The sequence below is a fragment of the Anser anser genome, assembly GCF_964211835.1.
Source record: "Anser anser genome assembly, chromosome: 2".
Taxonomy (NCBI): Eukaryota; Metazoa; Chordata; class Aves; order Anseriformes; family Anatidae; genus Anser; species Anser anser.
Genome location: NC_139721.1, coordinates 144,898,648 through 144,921,443, shown reverse-complemented (window position 1 = coordinate 144,921,443; position 22,796 = coordinate 144,898,648). Strand labels below are relative to the sequence as shown.

The 22,796-nt window shown below is 39.6% G+C and overlaps 1 protein-coding gene across 3 annotated transcripts in view; it reads right to left on the bottom strand.

Moving 5' to 3' along the window:
• Nucleotides 1-22,796, bottom strand: part of GPR158 (G protein-coupled receptor 158) — a 199,248-nt gene that overhangs the window by 9,447 nt on the left and 167,005 nt on the right. For all 3 annotated transcript variants that reach the window (XM_083827610.1, XM_083827611.1, XM_083827609.1), the window contains exons 7-9: nt 16,815-17,053; nt 5,015-5,153; nt 1,307-1,412 (exon numbers count right to left, since the gene is read on the bottom strand). In XM_083827610.1, coding sequence (XP_083683736.1) covers nt 1,307-1,412; nt 5,015-5,153; nt 16,815-17,053 — 484 coding nt within the window. The remainder of the gene's footprint in view (nt 1-1,306; nt 1,413-5,014; nt 5,154-16,814; nt 17,054-22,796) is intronic.

Sequence of the window (22,796 nt, the reverse complement as noted above, 5' to 3'; positions counted from 1 at the left end):
TAAACCTTGTGAATCTTCTCCTAACTCCTTCAGTTCTTCAGGGTGCTGGAAGACAAGTCTGTACAGTGTTACACAGATAATAAGATAAAAATGGAAATGTTGGTCCTTAGTTATGAGTCAGTTTCAGAAAGGTTAACAAATTTTCTAGGCTAGTCTAGAAAGGTATCTCTGAGGATATGTAATAAAGCATATGGATAAAAAAATAAAACTATTGCTAAAGACCAGCTGGGTCATTAAAAAATAACAAGGAATTTCAATATTAAGGCAGCAGTGTGTCCCTTGCTTATGACTGTTTAATGTATGTATATTTGAGAGTTTATCAGCATACCCTGTTCTGACAGAAAGGCAAAAGATAGACATAGCAGCTTCATTAAACTGAAAATTGCATTAACTTGAACTGCTTAGCATTCTTCCTTCATATGCAACTTTCACCTTCATTGTTCTCTTTGATTCTTGACCTTTTGATTGACGTTGGTGGTCATTCCAAAAGCAATTATAAAATCACGTGTTTGATGGAGTACTGCATAAGAAGAAAGCTGCATTCAAATGCTTCAGACTGGTGCTGGGACAGGTGGAGCTACCTGGGGTTTTCCTACCCCCGGTGAGACTGACATATTGTCATTTCATTCTCGGAGCCTGATGGGAGCTGAGCCGCAGTGCTCAAAGCTCATTCTGTTCTCTTCCCTGCACCCTCCCATCCTGCATCTTCTCATGTCCGGCACACATTCATCTTCTCATCCTGTTCTTCTCCTGGCTCCACATTGTGGGCCAAGTCTCTCCTTGGTATGCAGGACCTGGATGTCCCAGGCTCCGACTTGCATAGGACTCTCCTTTTCCAGTCAGTAACAACTGCCTGTATGAAGTCCCAACCTCTCCACCTCGTGGCTAGTCTAAGCTCCTTACTCCACCTTTATTTAACAGAACACCCTAGTCTTTTTATCCCCTTGGTCAAACTCTTTGTCTGATCTCCGATAACACTTGCAACGACACAGTCACCAAAATACATGAAGTAAGCATCATCAGGCAAGATCCTTTCTTTTCCATATGAATCAAATCACATTTTTTGTTTAATTTAAATTGAAATTAAATGTCTGTTAAATCTTTGGAATTTTGAAAGTTGAAAGAAGGAATTTTTCAAAACATGTAAGAGTTTTTTAAATAAAAAAAAACATCTGTTTTTAGGCATTACAGCCAAATTTTACATCTTCCTTTTCTACCAGTTGCTTACTAATTTTATATAGAATTGCTTCTGCAAGACATTTATGTTCCTCGGTTTTGGCAAAAGAAAAAAGACAGAACCAAATACCTTAGGGATCAGAAGTAGCCCGACAGTGACAGTCACAGTCAAGTGTGTGTGTGCAAAGAACAGCATCAGCATCCAGTCAGACTGAAGTCTCGAAGCAAGAATGAATCTGAAAATAGAATTGTGTTGCAATTCACTGCCTTTTCTCCAGTGCATTAGATTTAACATTTTTAACGTTCTTTAGGATTCTTTTCACTGAAATGCCAAACACAACTATTTTTGTTCTGTACTGCTTCATACAGACCAAACATTACATGCACATGCTTTACCTACATACCACGATTTCAAAAAGAATCAGAAAAAAAATAAAACACAAGATGGAACAAAGTATAAAAAGAAACAACAGACCTTTGAGGACATTGCTCGGTGTCATGTTTTCCCTCAATTTAGCTGGTGTTTTTTTGGATGGTGTAAATCATCACAGTTTCTGTAGCTTGAATTGAGTTATGGCAGTTTACATTAAGGATCTGAACTGATGATTTTAGGTTAAATAAGCACATGTACTATGAAAATTTGCAGTGCGCTTTGTAAATACAAGATGTCCAGAGATCACAGCTACAGAGTGTGGCTGATTAGTCATCAAAGAGATAACTTACTGAAATGCAGTGGGGAGAAGAGAAATGGTTTTGAATGTAGGACCGCTCAGGGTCTAAGAGCCCTGCAAACCCTAGGAAACGAGTGGCTGAACCTCCTACATGAAGCGATTCCTTGCTGAGCTTTCTAAAAGAGTGGCAGGACAAGCACTGCAGTTAAGCTAGCTGAAACATGCTTGGCTTATCTGCCTTAGTGAGCTCCCAAAGATATAAACGATAAGCAATGCAATGGATGAATGGATATACCACTGGCTTGTAATTTGCAGGTCTACATAAATCATTCAGATCGAAATGAGATTTGCAACTTATCCAAGTCCACAGAACCATATTTTGCAGAAGCTTTTGTTAACAGAAATAGTCTGGCACGAAACACTGCCTTATATACCATAATAATGTATTTATCATTTCATGTTTATTACTTAGTAAATGTAGTGCTTCATGAGCACAATAAAATGTTACGAATTCTTCTTCCTGACAGACCTGTTGCTGTTAAGGTGTGCAGGCAGACAACGAGGCTCAGGCCTGGGGTTTAGCTATCTGAACACATCTTGAGAGCTATTGGAGATGACCTGTGAGACTGCTGGATATAACAAATGACAGAGCAAAAAGCTAACAAAAGTTACAGATTGTGCCGTGAGGAATGGCACAATTGCACAGGCAGTTAGAGGGGAAAGACAGCCAAACTGCAGAGGTAATTGAAGGGAGCAGTGGGGGTTTTGTGGGGAGCAGAACTTGCAAGGTCAGCGGTACCAATGTAAGGCTGTGATTACCTAGGTAATGAAGCCAGAAGTACCAGATTGAGTACCCATGCAGCAAAACTGGAACCAATAGAAATCACAAAGAAATGAGGGGTATGTTGTTTACTTGGGAAAACACAAGGACCAAGAGGGGCTAAGGTGGATGGGGGAAGAACAAGCACGGAAAAAGAGAAAGAAGGGACAATAAGAGGGGCTAGTGACAAGTATGCAAGTTACTCACTGAGCCCTGTATCTGATCAATGTGGAGACAGAGTTTCTATTCAAATGAGATTTTCCCATATAAATTTTGTTCTTCTCAATAGTACTTTTGAGAAGAACATTTTAAGAAATGTTCTTTCTCAATTTTCTCAAGAAAGAGCAAGGCAGGAATTTAATACTATGCTGATCTGAAGACAATCAAGAATCCTCTGTTTCCGAAATGGGAATCACACTTTTAAAGAAGAACAAACATAAACAGTTCGAGGTTTTATTTAGTGCTCATATCAGTCTTCTACGAGCTTCAGGGTTTTTCAGACTGGATTGCTGCCACATAATAGTAGGTGTCCTTCAAGATTGTGGCGCTTTCAACTTTATGACAACTCAGATATAAGTCTTACATTTCAGCTCTTTCAGTTACATGCAGAGCTTGGCAGGGAAGACAGAAGAAAAAAAAAACACAACAAACTCACGTAAGGAAAAGTGAACTTGAGACCAGGATGGGACTTGTGTATAAAGATATGGACATCATCTCAGGAGGGATCATATATTTCCATGTATTTTGGTTAACTTCAGATACTACGGGAACATCTTGGAAAAATGAATAAAGTCTGGAAATCTATTACTGAAAACAAACAAATCACTGGCCTGATCAGAAATGCAATAGGACCAAGTCTATAAAAAAGAGCTCAATCCCTCCTTTTTCTCAAATTCCTAATGCTTTTCAAGTAAAATCGTAGTGGTTGGAAGGAAGGAAAATGTTGCATTTTCCACTTTGCCCCTCCCTTCAATCCAAGGTTTCTTTCATCCTGTCCTATTGCTAAAAGAAACTTGCAGCCCACCTCTCCTAATGCACTGAACTGTATCTTCTACCATAGACCAAAGTATGGTTTAGGAACATTAATTAATGGGAGGGGAAATTTGACTGAAGGGCTACCATATTAGTTATAGCCAATGCAAAAGTACGGCAACCAAATTTTACATCTACTCTATCAGAAATGGAAAAACACTTCAACCAAATACAAATTTTAAAAATATTTTTTTCAGATGTTTGTGTTAGGGAGTAAAGAAGATTTTCAATGTATGTGGATGTCAAGATAGGTTAGGAGAAGGTTAAGGAAATAAAAAGTGGCAAGCCTGAGAAGCACTGTAAACTTTATAACAATAATAGAGAAAAAAAGCACCTGGCAGTAACAGGGATGAAAGATTTGCTTTACTGGTGTTTACTCAGAAAAAAATCACTCAGCATGGAAGAAAACATCAAGAAGGCAGAGAGAAACATGAGTTCCAAGACAGACCAAGAAACTGAGAAGAGTATTTGAAGACTGTCAGCGGAGTGATGTTAAAAAAATATCTGAGTAGATAAGGGATAGGGTCTGTCAGGAGGCAAAGGAAGGTGTAAGAATGCCATAAGAAAGTCCTAAGAATCTCTTAGAGCATGAGATTAAATTCATACTATCTTGCTATTCTGAATTTTCTAGGACCAATTCCTTATTACGAAGTACTCTGTAGCAAAGCATATATGGTAATTATCATGTAGCTCTGGCAAAGACCGTTATTTATCTGTTACTATTCTTATGATTTACAAGTATGAAACATAGAGCTCATTAGAAGTTTTATAAGAAACACATGCCTTATATTATTGCTACAGCAAAATGACTTTTTATGTCAGCATATAAACCACTGTGCCGCATGCACAAACCAGTACAATTATCTCAACATACAGCTGCACTTTGCCAATCTGTTACACACCAGGACAAGTTCATATAAACCAACATCCTTACCTGCTGCTTTTCTAGGGATACAAACCAATGAGCAGAGTGCAAATGATTCAAGACAGACAGGATTTCTGCTACCTCTAATTTATCACATATACTGATACATACATCCATCTAATTTATCACATATACTTTCATCCAAGATCGTATCAGCTAGCAATACTGAAAAAAAACCCCACAAACTAACTAAATATATGATTTACAAGTTGACTGTACATATTCTTGAATTCTGTGGGAACAGTTTTAAGTTTAGTAGTTACTTAATCTGCAGAATTAAATATTTATGAGACCTTCCATTATTCATCCTATCCCATTTACCCATTTTAAGTTGCACCATATGAAACCTGAAAGATAAATAGTTAATTACTAGATCTACAGATCACTTGCCTAATTGTATGGAATATAGCAGAGATAATGAGCTCATTGTGAACTGCAACAGCCATATAACGTGGCTCATGAAATGCTGATGGGACTGTCCGCACTGCATAGCAGAGATAAACACCCCACAAGAGGAATAAAAATTCAGCTGTGAGAAGAACAAAAAGAAATAATTTGCAATTAGTTTTATAGATGAAAAAGGAAGGAAATTCGAAGCACTATAGTATCTTCTGTATATATGAGTAGATAAAGACAGTATACACTTGTAAATTTATATGTGCACACAGGCATTCAAACACTTTCAGATATTGTTACTGTGCATCATGCATCTGGTTTTAATTTTAAACACCTCTTTTTTCCAGATCAGGAACCTTTGCATTCATGGTGCTTTGGTTTTTCAATATACAAGCATTAAGACAATGTCTAATAATTTCTCGCTTGAGACAATGTCTAATAATTTCTTGCTCATTTTTCAAATTGGGACTATAGAAACTTGACATTACTTAAAATAACAAAATATGTTTACCTGTAGCTTTAGTTCTTGCTATAGAGGCAGCTACTGGTGCTACTACTAGACTACAAGTTTCTAAGTCAACAGTTTCATTTCAAAGGTTTATAACACAGATAAAACAATATATTTTGGATTAAAATTTTTCCACTGTTCATGACAGTTAATCCTGCTGGTGCCCATAATATTATGAGTCATTTCTGAGGGCTTAATGTAATTATATGAAATGACGTGTTTCTCTCTGTTAGGAGAGAAATGAGTAAAGGAAGAACGGAGGAGTAAAGGGTCAGGATCAGTTTAAACTATCCTGTTAGAGCTCATTCATCTGCACCCACTAGTCCTCTGGCTTCATTTCCAGTAGACAGTCTGCTGTGACATCATTCAATTTGCTTTCGATATAAATGAAATAATTTCATATCCATCTTGAAAAACCTCCCCTTGCAAAAAATAAAAACCTCAGCTCTGCCACGTAGCTATGAGTTCAGCTGGCACCTTTACCTCTTGCCTTGCACTCTGGGCTGATGATGGCTGGAAGTGGTTACGTCTGCCCAGCAAGGTGCAATTCCCTACCAGACCCCTGCAATACTGGCACTGCTCCAGGACAGCTTCAGAAGTTGAGTGTGATCCTGTTGTTACTCATACACTGCTTTGGGCTTGTTCAGCTTTTGCAGTTAATCCACTGTCAGCTGTATTTTGTTAGTGACGCTCAGCTACATTCAGTTCTTGTGAGAGCACGTTCATACATACACTTGAAAGGAAAAAGTAGAATGGGAGGGATGGGATTGAACTCACCTATACTCAGCTACCGAAAAGTCAGGTGTCCAGCTCAGCCAGTGATCCTCCTGCTGCCTATGAACAGGTAGCCAGCTCTGCAATGCAAACCATCACATCCTCACATGGCAGGAGGTGCCACGTCTCCCCTTCAAATTGAAAGCACTCCAATGATTACCCTAAGTATCTAGATTTTAGATGTCCTGGTAAGTGAGCTGAAGCCTACCATAGCTCCTCAGCTCTGAAATGAATTTAATCAGCTGCCTCCACTAAAGAAAAGTTCCTTATTCATCTTTTTGTTGCTTTTTGAAACTCCATACTTTGTCACTACATCTTAAAGTGCCACTTACTGTATGTAAAGATAGAAACAAATTACAGTAAAAATACAGTCAAATGTAGTATAATAGAAAATAATTTCTTCTTCACACTTCTTTTTGCAAATACGTTTTATTATACTGTAACCAGAACAGGAGACCAATGATACCACCCTATGGTAGTGATCAGCAAATCGTTATTGGTCTCGTTTGGATAAGTGCACAAATATTTGTGAACCCCCCATTATCAAAAGATTGAAGTAAAACATCTGCACTGTATATCTTATGAGATCAGGTCCTCCTGTTTCTTCTACTTATAACAGTTTGTAACTGCTGCAAAGCACATATATTATCACAGTGTTATAGCATTTCAAAGCTTCTAATAACTTATATATAGTTAGATATGCTACCAGTGAAGCCTATTACCCTAGCTCCTTAAAAACACCTACGCAGGAATCACCTACCAAGCCATCTTGCTCCTGAAGTCTTCTCTGAGCAAGTGGAATACAGATTTTGCTTCAATGCAACGAGATTAAAGGCGCCTTTACAAATGTTAGCAGTTTTGTTTTCTCTAGGTACACTTGTCTAGCATATGCAGAATTGTGGCACTGAGAGGTATTGCTCTTCAAAGTAATGACATTCCTTGCTCTAATTGCTCTGTATTGATTTCAGAAGAAATTGAAAAGGAAAGAATGCATTCACAGTATTAGGTTGCTAAAGCCAAATCACTGTATTGTACTGTCCTATGTTCTACAGGTCCTGTATTTCAGCAAGCATTCCACAGAACATGCCACGTAGCACATTACCTCTCATTTTGCCTTTCATCCGAAGTGCCCCACAGTATAAATAAATAGATGAATAAATAAATAAATTATCAGTAGAGTTGGATAGATAATATAAGAGCTAATTATGAAATAAGAGGCATACTACCCCAAAACACAAACAGTTTGCTCTTCTTTCTCTTCTACAACTGAAGTGAGAAGAGCCCCATGTCTCTTATTGGTAGAAACGATTCGTTACCAATACTAACACAGGTTGAGAGTTTGAAAAAGTTGGGCTTTTAGTGGAATGAAAATACATGTGCTAAAAGTACTCCTACTTCAAATAAACAGTGTGAGCCAAATTTTGCTTATTTTTACCATTAAAAAAAAAAAAGAAAAAAAAAACAAAGCACTGCTGTAGTCTTAAAGATGTACAAGAATTATTTTTTTTGTATCCAGACTGAAAAAAAAAAAATCAAGATATCTCGGAACACAAATGAAAGTAAGTCAGACCCAGATAGCAAGATGAATTACAGCGAACTGCATTAAGTAGGAGTGAATGACTCCCAGATCTGATTGCAAATTTCCCTGTTTTCACTTTCACAATCAGTCACAAGGAGTTCCTAAGACAAGAGGGGATTTCAAAGCATTAGCATACTGGAGCATAACAGTAGTTTGCACTGTTTAATGCATAATGCTTTAATGCATAATGCTTTGCACTGTTTAATGCATAATGCTTTACATTTAGAGCAGAACTGGCATTCCTGTCTGCAGATAATAATTAGTGTGACATCTGGTAACACAGATAGGAAATAGCTTTTGAAACACAAGGTAAAATAACAGAGTTCCTATAGTTGCTAAGCCCAACGATACAATAATTTCATTAGCAATAACAAAAAAAAAATCTTGCTTGAAAAACAATTAATTATCAAAACCACTAATTACACAGCTTAAATGTATTGTGCAGAAGTTGTGCTTGAGGGGGAAAATTGAATTCATATAATTAGCTACAGACTACTAGTGCATATTGCAATGAGAATCTGAAGATGCTATAAAATTTTGCTGTATTATTTTCCAGTTGGTCTTTCTGGTTTCTCAACATCAAATAAGTTGATAAATTTATATATTTAGTATACTTATGAGAAACACAGATGTAACTAACTTTGATAGACAGGATAGGCAGATAGATAGTTAAATAGGTAAGAGCAAGATTCTTGAGCACCACTTATCTCTGAAGTCCTACTAGTTTTGTTTGTGGCACCCTAGTGACTCTCTTGCACCAAGTATCTTTTATGATTAAAATCTGGCTTGCTGAACAATTTTTCACCACAAGCCTGGTGTTAGAAGAGTGACTTCTTGACAACTAAAGGACTACATTAGCATAATGAAAGCCCACCAAGACCAAACTCAAAGCTCAAATACATAATTTTGTTCCTTTAAATATGATTTATCAAAAGGCCTAAAAAATATTCCATTTTTACTTATTAAGCACAAGAACAAGAAATATCTTCTTTTCTTACTTTGAAAAATGATGGAAATTCCTAGGAGAGACAGCTGTCAACAGCTATCTGGACAGGAAATGTGAAGTAAAAAAAAAAAAAAAAAATCAAGCTTTTAAAATACTCAGAGTAGCTATTTTGTAACTGTCCAAACCAGGCATTCAGATTTCACTTGCAAATCTGTGAGAGATAAGAGACTAAGAAAAGGAATAATTGCTTTAAAGACACAAGTAGATGCACATATGAATGGAAGGTGAGATGAAAACATAACATGGCCTCAATATGCCATGTGCAGGGATTAATTAATCTTTAAATATATCTCTTGCTAGTTATCTATTTCTTATCCTTAGAATATTTTATCTGGTCTTTGCACTATCTAATCAACCTACTTATTTATATTCTTTGGTGTTTTTTAAAAAAAAAAAAGATCATTCCTTTTGTTTGTAATGTCCATCATGTTTTTAGAAAAGCACTTTGGAGCATTTTGCATTGCATTTTGCATTTTGGAGCACTTAGCTCCGTTACCCAACACACCAGACCAGACTCACATTGGATGCAGCTGGCCTATTACTACTTAACAGTGCACTGTGTCTGCTCACCCGGGATTTGTCTGGGTCACACCTTTTGATAAGGAGAGACAACGATATGTTCTCAGTATGTGATATGTTTCTGCTCTGTAAAGAAGGACACGCTCAGGGTTGGTTTTATTGACATAAACTTCCTGAAGATCTGGGATAATATATTTACTGGGTTTTGGTAAACATTCAGTTGTCTGTGCTGTCCATTATTCTTTCATATTTAAAGCCAGTACAAAGCACAGCTCTGTCCGGAGACAGTCACGGAATCACAGAAGTATGGAATGGTTTGGGTTGGAAGGCACCTTAAAAATTGTCTACTTCCAACCCCCCTGTCATGGGCAGGGACACCTCCCACCAGACCAGGTTGCCCAAAGCCCCATCCAGCCTGGCCTTGAGCACCTCCAGGGATGGGGCATCCACAGCTTCTCTGGGCAGCCTGTGCCAGAGCCCCTGCTACATCTTCTTGCAGACGATGCAGGCTGGCCCACTCCTGCCCACCCAGCCCCAGCATGAGTGAATTCTCTGTCCTTGTTCACTGTCTGCTCTGCAGATGTCTGTACTTCAGCTGACTGCATGGAACAGTGGATTGAGATATGGGGAACTGAAAGCAGTGATCAAAGTCCTGTTCCTGTCTTTTAGGATCTGGAAAAGTTAGACCTTCCTTACACTTGAACAGGCAAGGGAAAAACACCTGCAGATGGCAAAGGGAGAAAGGTAGTAAGGGCATGACATCAGGACATTAGGAGTGTTAAAAACAGATTCAGAAAAGCAAAAATCACGTAAGAAAACCTGAAAAGTCAAGAAATGTGAAATTCTTTATTTTTGAACTGGGACACTAACTCTTCTTAGAGGCCTTAGGGAAGTACTCCATCTTTACCTCTCCCGCTTTGTCCTCTCTAAAACTTGGACAGCACTAACATAAAAATACCACATATGCAGTCTTTATTTGCCCTCTTTTGCACGTATAATCTTCAGTTAACCATATCATTTCTTGGGAGACCAGACTCATTTACAGCACGTTAACAGAGCACTTCCAGAGATAAATCAAGGTTGGCTAATAAAGAAAGCTCTATAATTTGTTATATTACATTTAGATGCCTAGTGGAAGAGACAAAAGTCTGCAGAAAAAGAAAAAAAAAGAAAAAAAAAGTGGTCTCGGGCACATGCAGGCAGAAGTGAATTTTAACTTTGTACCTCAAAGTCCCACTCAAGCCATGCTTCAGAGAGATGATCACAGAGCATGTTTTTCTTGCTAGTTGGGGGCCAACTTTGAAGTTTTTGCTGCAACCGGCAGCAGAAGTGAGCACACAGGGCTGTATTTGCAGCCAGTGAGACCATATATAACACGTTCTGTACAGATTTGACTAAGCTCTGTAACTGAGCCAAAAGCATTGCAAAATGGACACCCACATTAAATGGACCATATAACCCTAATCTTATTGGGCCTCAGTGCTGGCTGTGCAGAATGGGGATAATGCCACCTTGTCACTGAAGAATGACAGTGGAAATAAATTTACCCATATTTGTGAGCAGCTTAAATCCTAAACTGTGACTTTCCTTCCCGCCCTGGTCTGGAAGGAAAGAGTTATTTTAGGCTGTCCTGGTTGATGCTCAGCCCTCCTTCCCCGACAGCAACGTCCTTCTCTTGTGCCTCTTCAGGCCAGCCCCAAGGTGGACACGGCCATGGGCTAGAGCTGCTGGAGGGAGCTCCCTTGAGCCAGCATCCCCATCCCCATGCTCACTTGCACTCTGTTGTCCAAAGGCTACCTGCAAAAAGAAGACAGCCCTGAAGGTTTGAAGCCAGTTTTCAACTCTGTATGATGTTCCATGTCTGACCATGCTGATTTGGCTTAAGAAGCACTATGACAGGACAAGAACAGGACGCTGCTCTCCAGAGATGGTGAAATATTTTGCAGGCTTTCATTACACGTGTTTAAGAAGGGAGAGCTTTTTAAAACATAACCTTGACTAAGTCCATTTGGCATCCTGAACTTTGCAAAACAGTATTGTTCCACAGCTGCTCCATTTTTTTCCTCAGATTTTGGATACAAATTATAACTCTCACTAAATTCACAACATAGGCAGGCTACAGCCCATCTTCTTTTTTCATCCCATTTTATCTCATCAAATTAATGTATACATTTTAAATTCCCTGTACTGAAACAAACTGCTCTGTAGATCTGGAAGCACAGCTCTTCCATCTATTTCTTCACTCCGAGTGCCTTCTGGAGCTGAGAGAGCTCCAGTCTTAAACAGAAAAATCATGTCCTAGATTGCTCTCTGTTTCCAGCCAGTGCAGTCTCTTTCTGCTTCACTGCGTTCAATCTCCCACCTGGAGAGCTGTGCCATGTCATAGTAGAAGCTTTTTTCTTAGGCTGAAAGGATTTTCCTATATTTCAGCAAACTCTGGTTACATGCATAAGTCTTCAGTGCTGAATTATTCAAAGAAAATTATAAATTATCCGTCTCTCTCAGCATATCTCGGGATTATTTCAATTAGCCAGGCACAGCCATAAAGAGACTTCTGTGTGGAGTACGAATTGGTGTCAAATCCTGACATTTTTTCTCTACCAGAAGTTGGATTGTCTGTGGCTGTGCACGGGCCCCATGGTTTGAGGGTGACCTAGAGATGCCTTTTCCTGGCAATGGAGACATTGGAGACATATCCACTGACCTGAGTGTGATATATATCCATGTATCCCTTCCATAGGAGTCTCCCCACATGAAATTTATGGCCTACAGTTTCCAGGAACTCATCTCATTTCTGCATGTTCCCTCTCTTATCCTTTATACTCCATTTTATTCCTTCCTCTACCCAGGTGTGCTGCCTTTCCTCAATCCCTCCACAGGCCACTGTTGTTATTAAAGCCAGCTGACCACTCTTCTGGGCCCCGTCATCCTCTTCACTTTTGTGTGGATGAAAGAGTAAGAATTAGGATCAGAAAGATTTACCACCAGCAGCTGAAAGCAAGCTGAGTGTGGGACCTCTTCTCTCACATCTTAAAGAGGTTGTGAGCAAATGCCAACAGATCTAAAATACTTGAAGGCCTGGAAAGACTTAAAGTACAAACGAGAGTGCTGGAAAGACAAGATGAAGTCAGGGCATCTCCCAGCCTCTCCCAAAGCCATATCCTCCTGCAGGTGGTTTGCAGAAGAATCTGAAATGTGGTTAAGCGAACCTGTACATGGTTTCCTTAGCAGAGACACGGTGTAGAAATGGTGCTTAAACAAAGGCATCTGTGATGTAGCAGGTACAAAGAAAAAGCAGTGTTAGAGCAGCTGGCAATGCAACCCAAACTGCTCCAGCCATAAGTTCCAGCTACTTTTGAGAAAGGGAAACTGAAGAACGATGGCTGCTCATCGTTAAAAAATACAAACAAGCAAACAATGTATTTAAACAATGCACTTTCTGAGTATCTAACATGAGAACTGAAGCCAGATCTTTGTCGGTGCTGAAGTCTAGCAAGTATCTCCTGGCTGGGCTTTCTGCACAGAGGAGGCTATAAACACTACTTGGAAAAACCAGTCCCTAGATGTCTCTAGACAGCACCCAAAAGGGATAGCTGCTCTTGACAATTTTGGCATTAATCTCTGTACTTTGATGCTACAGAGAACATGGCTTAAGAACACCCATTTGGAAATTAACAATTCTTTATTCATTGCATACTCTGAACAACGTACCCTAAATATGGCATAGGGCCACATCTAATGGGGATAACAAAAAGAAATAATAATCACTCATTCACTGAATACAGCAGAAAGCCTGTAGAAAATTTAATAAAGGGCTTTGTAAGGCTGTATTACAATGCCCTAACTCAGAACTGTATGGACGGTCTTAATTCCCAATCTGTCAGAGCCTGTCCTGGCAATTCATCCCCTCTTTAGATGCAAAGATTATATAGGTTAAATATTATCAAATGAACAGGGGGAGGGAACTCTTTTGGGAACACAGACTGAAATGCTTACTTTGTTCCTTTTCCTGGCTGAGGGCATTCAGTAATCATGACAGAGCCTTGTGTTTGAAGCTCTCTTGATAACGAGGACCCAAATCCTGAGCTCCCAATTAGTGTGCTAGTGCGGCAGCTGAGCCAGAGGAGCACCGCTCCTGCCAGCTGGGAATCACACAGGTGCTGGGGAAAAGCACCTGGCTGCATTTGGTTAATACCTGCCTTTTACTTCTGGTTTAAATAAAACATTGAAAAAAAGCACACAGGGTGCATGTGGGAATTTTTAAAAACTACAGTTCAAATGCTACCTACATTAGGTAATACCCTGGCTGTAATGAAGTCAGGATCATCCACCTGCCAAGACTCCACCTCTGCTTTTTATTGCTGTTTGTGCACGTATGTTTACCTCTCTGCCTAGCTTTCTCTCTTGCCAGGGGCTTTGCACATTAAACTTATTTTGCTTTTCTTCCAGATTGTAGAAAACTTTTTTTTTTAAGTACTGTGCTGATATTTGTTTTGCTTATATGTATTTTTCCTCAGGATAAAGAGTAATAGCTTGATTTGTGACACTGTGAGCCATTACATACCACAAGTTTTTCAGCTGCTTTTTTTCTAACTTGAAATCAGAAATCAGGCTGTGGCAGGTAGAGGCATAGAATATACTCAGGCCATAACAGAAAAGCTTTGTGGATGAGCTTTTTCAGGCCCTCAGGTCCTTCTCTAAAATCTCAGGTTGTGATCCATGCTGCCACAGCTCGTCAATGAGACAGATGCCAAAGCCTCTAAAGTGATGCACAAATGAATACAAAGGAAATAAAAGAATCTAGGCAAATGACAAATAAAATACCCACAAGTATCCAACCTCTAGGAAAATGCATACTAACTTACATTACATTACATAGATAAAACAAGCATTTACTGAATGCCAATTTCTCTCATCAGCATATCACAAAGCACAGAGGGCAATGTTAGAAATGGTGACAACCTTTATGTCTAAGTCCTTACTTCACTCAAAGAGAGCATCCTCTCAAACTTAATGGAAATGTAAATATAAAACATTCACTGCCATAAAAGTCTCTCGAGATGGAGCCTAAGTAGCGTGATTAGTATGGAAAATGCTTCATAAATCCTAACTCCAATAATCTCTGGTAGCATAAAGGCTACATCTCATTATGACTTTCTAACAGAGCCTTGTTAATTCTCACTTCACTAATCTGTGACCTTGAAAATTCCCTCTCCACATTTCAGTGAGACATTGACAGCAGATTGAAACAGTGAGGTATTGGAATTGGTATTTGGCATATATTCCAAAATATTCAATAGTTTTGTAACAAATCTTATGCCTGGCTAAATTAAATGAAATAACAAACCTTTCATAAATTACCATTCAGCATTTTTAGTTTGGTATTTTAAATGAAATATCATAATCTATCAATTAATTTGTAACAGAATCTTTTGCAAGGCTGCTCCCAGTCAATTACAGGAATAAAAGGGGTTTTGTATTATGTGTATTTCTCCTGACATCTCTTTGATATGAAGTATCTGGTTTTGTAAGTAGATACTACTGTCTGTAAGCCTTTCAGACTGCTGTTAACAATAAACACCTTAAAGTGCACATGCACAGATATGTGTATAGACACACAAGTCAGTACAGACCTGTAGCTGTACAAATCCTGGCATCACTCATGTGATTCCACAGTTTACTGAAGACTTGCACAAATGTAACTCTGCTTATAAGGTAGTTTGGGTGAGAAGGCAAAATGACAGAACAAAAGAAGTTCTATCCAAATTTGTTCAGGCTTGAGAAACAGTTTTTCCTCTACTACCCCTGGGTGTATTTTGAAAAAAAAAATAAATAAAATTAAAACCCCCTCTAGGTGTAAGTAAGTCTTAAAAACCAATGTCTGTTATTTCCAACACTAGGCAGACAGCAATTTACATCATTTCTTACAACAGGGGACTATTGGTAATATTTAGCCATTAAGATCTGAGTTGTTATTCAGTTTACTAGCACAGCTGTAAGATCAAGAGAATAAAAACATTTGTTTGCCATTATGCAACAACCACTGGTATCAAAGTTTTAATAATACTACGCTGTATTACTGGCTGTGAAATGCAGTAAAATTTTCATCCAAAATAGCTCAGTGCAGATGACATCATGTTCTACATTTAATTCTCTTTTGTTATTAATTTTACAACATCTCTGGTGATTATACTGTTGCATTATAGCAAAGCATAGCTATATTTTATCAGTATACACCTACGAAAGGACCCAGATTGAGACACATTTCAAGATGTACTCATTTATACTCATCTCTGTGTGGTTTACCCATGAGTACGCTCACAAATGAGGTAGCAGTGTGCCTGAGAGATCTTACATGAAGGAGGGAAGAGCAGAGCACAGGGATGAGAAGGGACAGAGCAGCTTAGACCCATGGAAAGTCCTTGGTGAAGCTGGAAGCAGTGGTTTGTCATTTAAAATGGCTGTGTTACTATGCACTGGCCTTCTGTACAGTACTCTCAGAGAAAATACCCCTAATAACCACAGGCTGCTTCTATCCATCTCACCTTCACTCTCCCAAGGAGGACACCCCATTACCTCTCCCTCATCCTCAGCAGCAGAGCTCTGTCAGTGGGACAGACAAGGGGAGACAAGGAAAGGGCAGAAAGTTAAGTTTTTACTTCAGATTTCAAAACACGGACATATTTGAGATGGTGGGTGCCACACCTATGTAGTACTGGAAACAAGGGCTCTAGGCACAGATGCTCTGAAGCTGTCCAGTCACCAGGAAAGGGTATGTTACACCGTATAACTGAACCCTGGCATGGGGAAAACACTTTTAAAATAAAGGAAACAAAAATGTGTTATTTTTTTCCTTGGTATGACAGAGTTCTGCAGGGTGGCATTTTTTAGCTCTTGCCTATCCCAAGCACTGATGGCACATCTAGCAAATATGTTAAGTTGGGAAGTTTGATGGGCATTTCCTATTCTTGTTACTTTAATACTAATTTCTGTGCAGTTATGAAAGAGTGCTCTAGCAAGTTCTCCTCTTCACATGACAGCTCTGTCCAGTTCTGTGGTGCAGAAGCACAAAGCCTTTGTTATTCCTGCCACAATTTCTCGTGTAATAGCGTAGAATAGCTAGATACATTCTGCCTTCAAAGATGACAGTTCTTGAGCACCAATCACTTTGTTACTACAATCCAAGTTACAAACCTTTGAAAGTCATAAAATTCTCAGTATATTTTAATTATACTTCTCAGACCATTTAAAAACCATATATGCCAATATTTCATTATCCTCAATGTTTTTCAAGTGGTGTTATGCATCCTGATAAAGCTTTAAGATATTCTACAAGAAGGAAAATGTAAAGAAAAGGCAACTAAACCTTATTTTAGACATTAGAGGGTAAGCTAGAAAATGAACATACCAACAGCCATCATGTAATCCCAGCGGTCTAAGAGGCACATATTGAAGATCAGGTGGTCAGATGTTTGCCCTTGGCCAATGAGTGGAATGTTTCTCTCCAAATTTTGGGTTATTGCAGAAGTCCAGCCAACGAGGAACCAAAAGACTACCAGGAGAATTACAGCCAGCATCCTCATCACTCGCCCACCTGTCATGTATGGAATACGCTGAGCAGTTCGGGACAGGAATACCTTCAAAACCCTGAAAAATTCAGACATGGCAGAATTGAAAAGAGAATTAACTGTGTTGCAGGAATTAGATTTTCATTGTATTTCACTATCAGACTATTAAAAAAAAATATATCAACATTCTCTCCCTTGACAGTATGTACAAGAGTAAAATTTGAAACATTATTACTTTCATATTCATCATATTTAAATGGAACTGATTGCTGCCCAGAGAGTGCTACAGAGCACTAATAGAAAATATTAGCTATACTTATGCTAGAGACATGCATTCACATGCTGTGTTGTCAGGCTATTTTCTACCTTCCAGCTCCCAGTGGAAGACTTCTGCCTTTGAAAAAGGGAAGGTCATATCCATAAAACAGCAACCATGTGTGAGGTTTTATTTTGTTATGATGCTGTCTGTCTGCTCATCCCAAATCATACAATTCCCCTATTTGATATTCTTCCCATAGACTTTGATGCTTACAAGACAACATTCTGTTCCTTGTAGAGGTAACTGTGGAAGGCACTTCCAAAGTGAGGGGCGAACTCTTTCAGTGATTTTGTCCTCAAAGCCACTCCAGTTCTAGATTCCTGAGTGTGAGCATGACCCCTGAATACTCTTGATATCCACATGGGACTAATTATCACTGAGGTTTAGGAAACTTTAATTTTTTAATAAAGTTGAGTTTTTAAAACCCCTCAAATATTTGCAGCGTACCAAGCTCCTCAGCCAGATCCCAAATCATTTCATGGCCAGGCCTGCACTTTCAGCAAAAAAAATCACACTCCAGTTTAATATTCGTGCTTATTTTTGTCTAAAAGGAAGCAGAAGCAACTGGCACTGCCTCTCAGACAAACAATAACGCAGTGTCTTTAAAGGCAAAAGCACAAAGTCGTTTCCACATCCATAAAAATGAATCAGCATTTGACTACAAACACAGCCTTCACAGTGTGCGTTAGGTGAAGCCAGAGATCTGAATATGTTCAACATTATTCAGCTGTTTCCCTCCCAACAGTCACTCCGCAGGGAGTCACAGGTTTTGATCCTTCCACGTCTGATTGATGTTCTCCTCTCCCTTCCCAGATGCTAAGTGTTTTATATCTGAAGCAGGTTCCCAAAGACTTCAGGAAGGATAGGCAGAATATTCCACAGAGGCGAGGCAGACAATTTCCTTCTGCCTCTATCAGCCACAGCACCGTTGTTCCAGGCAGTGCCAGGAAATCCGCATTTTTTAGAACATTAAAATTCAATATAAGCAAAGGTTTTCCTCCTCCACGTTGTGAATGACGATCGATACTTAGCTTCTTGGAAGGAAGGAAGGAGAAAGATACTCTTTGTGATGAAATCAGGCACACCATCTTTTCACTGCTATTGTTTGCCATCTGAGAAAAACCTTACCACACGTGTTTATGAAGCTTCAAGAATTAGAGAAATCACACAAACTATGTGAGAACAGCAATACAGTTTTCTTTTCTTTGTATTTTGGCTCTCCAAAGGCAATTCTTGGTGATTCTACTGAACTGCGAACTTTTTCTGGACATAACAAGCCTGGGCTCATTAATTTTTTTCCAGTACTAACTCATTAACTGCTGACTGTGAAACAGCTTTCATGGGGAGTGGGGTATCCTGTCTACTTATTGATCTAAGTAGAGTGAAACAAATAACATTCTGCAGTAGAGCAGTCAAAAACCCCTCCAATTTGCATTTCTTTTTTTCCCTCATCTTTTTCACAAAAACAGACATCCATCACCACTGCCATCTATATCTTCAAAATATAGGCCTACATGTAACCTAACCTCTAATTTATTTAAAAATATATATATATATTTCTGAAAAGCTGTCAGAAAAACTGTGTTAGACTTGCGATGTTGAAAATCTCCCTTCCAAAGGCTGAGGCATGAAAGTGCTCAACCAGAACATGAGGTCCAGTGTTGCAATTCCCTCGTCTTCCTGTGGCAATGCGAACCCAAACCCACATTGCTCACCACCTCATCACTGACAGACACATCCTCAGTCTCCCCTACATGTTACTGAGCCTGTATTAAAGCAGAGACATGTACCCAGGAGGTTCCCCTCCTGAAAACATCCCTACTCACCAGGCTGGAGCACCATCCTCCTTCCTGTACCTCTGACTCATATACTAAGTTTACCATGAAAGTTTAACTGCTGTGATATGAGACCAAATTGCCTAGGAACTGTGTGTTGTCTGACGACTGGAGCTCTCCATCAGACAGGTGGTTCAAATCTCTGCCCTGAGTTCTTGGTAGACAATACTCGGTCATCCTTTTTCTCACTGTATCTATTTCTCACAGGGAGGTAAGATACAGAGCTTCTGGGCTACACCTGTATTAAGAAATTAAATATGCCCAGATGATGGAGTTCCAGCACCCAGGAATGTTTTCGGATGCTACTTAATTTATGAATATATATGTAGCCCTGGATTCAAGTTCCTGAACAAATTGATGTTTAATCATGGGTATCAAGTAAAGGAATACCAACTGAAAAAAACTCCTCCTCCTGTCCTGTCTATGCCCCAAAACACCTGGTCGTGAGAAGCTTTGGGCACTGTTTGAGAGGTATTGCCTCTGATCTAAGGCAGAAGAGGAAATGTAACCATCCTCCTCAGCATCTTCTAGCTCTTTACCCAGCTAAAGCTGTTCAGCACATGCAATGCACTTTTATGCACTGCTGTTGAATAATCCAATCATCATTTTCAGTGAAATGTCGTCAGCTCTGTTTACAGGCAGATCAGACATCACACTGTGATGTGCTCTACCTACTTTGCTGGAAGACATTAAAAGCTGCCTTTAAGCAAAGCTTTGACCTACAGACAACTACAGCCAGCATTAAAGCCAGTATGTAATAGTTGTCCTTTTAACAGAGTAAGAAGACAGTTCAGGCTGAATGAACTGTCTGGAAACTACTGAAGGTAACCCCCAACTCTACCACCTGCACCACCTAAGATATATGGTCTGAGGGTTTGGGAGTTTTTTTTCTTTTTTGGCCTGGCTCTATATAGCTGGACAAGGTGAGGGCTTTATTGCAAATACTGAGAGCAGAGAGGAAAGGGTAGCCCAGCAGACAGGAGAAGTGATCAGAAATGGAAGGACAGAGCACCCTGGTTCACAGATCCAGGTGGGATCATCACCTTAGGGACTGCAGCCAAAGCATGTGGCTGCTGCTGCAAAAAGTATGTCCTGAGACGTAATGTATAATCTTAGAAAATAAATAAGATCATACTAAATTTTCAGGTCATATCAATAATTCACCCTGTGAACAGAAAACCTGGTCCTCACACTATGAGCTGACTCTGTAAGTGGAAGGAACAACAGGTGAAGGGTCCTGCTTTGACAGCAATGACCTGGCACGGTTTGTTTGCTTTTTATTTCTAGTATCTGTCATTTTGTGGCTTTACTGAGTCATCCTGTCAAACTGTTCTGTTCCAGACTGATGATTTTTATTGTGATATGAAAGCTACATCAGAAAGATTAAGGGTCAAGAGCTCTTATGCAGTATATTGACTTCCTATGGGAGAGGGATTACATCTTATCTGTTTCTTCTGGAGTAACAGTGAACATGAGACTAGTTACTTAGAGCTTGCAAACCGATGTGATCCTACTGAAAACAGAAAAGAGGTACCTACGGCCCATGTACGGCACCATGCCAATACAAAGAAAAATCACACCTCGCACTTGACACGTACATGCACACACACAAATACTGAGCGTGGGTTTTTTTTCCACATCAGGGAAGATGACTGAAGAAAGAGCATCAACACTGAGGGCCCAAGACCTCACAATTTGTATTTAGATGCACTCATACCACAAGTTACTGTCTCTTGGCTATAAGGGATAAAATCTTGCTAAGAGATCCAAACAAACAGCTTTCTCAAACACATCTCAGCTCAAAGTCTCCAAATCAGTCTTGTCTTACTTACTTCCCAAGTAATTTCTCAAGGCCTTAGCAAAAAATAGGCGGGAAGACCAGCATGGAATAAACTCAATGAAATCAGGATGATTTTTTGCTTTATTGAATCTGGCCATCTTAAACCTGAGCAACCTGGGCTGAGAGCTGTGTCATGTCAACAGTGTGAAAATGGCATGGCGAGACCAGCATCATACACATAGAATCACAGAATCTGGTTGGAAGGGACCTTAAAGATCACCCGTTTCCAACCCCCTGCCATGGGCAGGGACACCTCCCACCAGACCAGGTTGCCCAAAGCCCCATCCAGCCTGGCCTTGAACACCTCCAGGGATGGGGCATCCACAGCTGCTCTGGGCAGCCTGTGCCAGTGCCTCACCACCCTCACAGTAAATAACTTCTTTCTAATGTCTAATATAAATCTACTCTTTTTTCATCATCATGTCCTGACCAGTGAAAAGGTACACAAATTAGAAAAATAATTGTGGCAATTATTTGGGTGTATGAATACTTCTGAGAGTTTACATCCTATGTGATTAATGAATGTTTGAGGATATCCTGACAGTACATTTACAAGTTACTAATGGAATAGTCTTGGGTACAGAGTGATCAGGGAAACAGTGATATCCTTTTTTCCTTAATAAATTATATTTACCTTCAAAACTGTGATTTTGATAGTATAGTTTCCTTGATACTTTCCACAGAGTTTTAAAGTTATTTTCTATTACAGGAAATTAATGTAATACAAATACTTCAGATGTATGGCTAGAAATCATTGCTGTGCAGGAATGTGAAGATGAGTTAAAAATGTATTTTATTTCAGTGCCTGCTAAAAACTACCATTAGTAAGCAAAGCAAAGACTCATAGGTCATGGCATAATGCTAACATACTCAATATAGTACTTTCCTAGATTAGTTTTAATACTATATGTATCGCACTGTACCTTTAAAAATAGTCATATTCATACCATATGGAGGAAGACTGGGCTAAATATATAATGTGCCACTAAAATGTTATAAAGGTCATTCTCCAGTGCTTTGATGAAAGTCCCAGTGCTGGATCAATATATAGGAGATAAAATGTGCTGCCATAATTTCCAAGAGTTTGACCAGGCTGAGGAAGGTCATAAATTATGGGAGGAAATCACGGGCAGCTGAAGGGAAGGCTCAGGGTATGAGGAGCAAAAAGCAGTCCAATAGTTCCCCACTGCAATCAGAACCACTCACTCATTCCCATATGAGCAACACTGGACTCTCAGTATCATCTATATTTAATAATACAGAAAGAGTCTAAAAATATGACTTGCTTTGATGAAAATGTATTGAGTTGAAGTAGCTTTTGTCTGTCAGTATGTGGGTAAGCCTGGAATGAGCACACTGAATGATCTGTGGTTTCTTTAAATGTACCCCAGATTCTAACACTTTTTGTGCCGTACATACGCTTTTTTTTCCTCTTTCACCTGCAAGTCTAAATTCCCACCTGAGGAAAGCTCAGTTTCCTGGCAGAACATAGATCAAAAAGTTTTGTCTGTCTGTGGCTGATTCCAGGGATTGTAGCTGGAGTCCTTTGACAGATCAGCTGGCGCTTGCCGTTCCCCTGTGCCTCCTCGCTCCCCAGCTCACTGCCCTGCTGCGCGCACCTGTTCTGCTTGGCTGCTGGCTCCCATGCCAGGAGGCACTGAAACTGTGTGCGCGTGTTGCTTTTGGAAGTGCTTTTGTTCATATCACCATTCAGGTAGGTCCCATCAGCCGTGGCAATTCCTTAGCTGGACTTGCCCATCCTGGTGGACGCGCCAAGCACCGGGGAGCTGAGAAGTAAGAAGGCTCCACTGGGGACGTGCCATGTCAC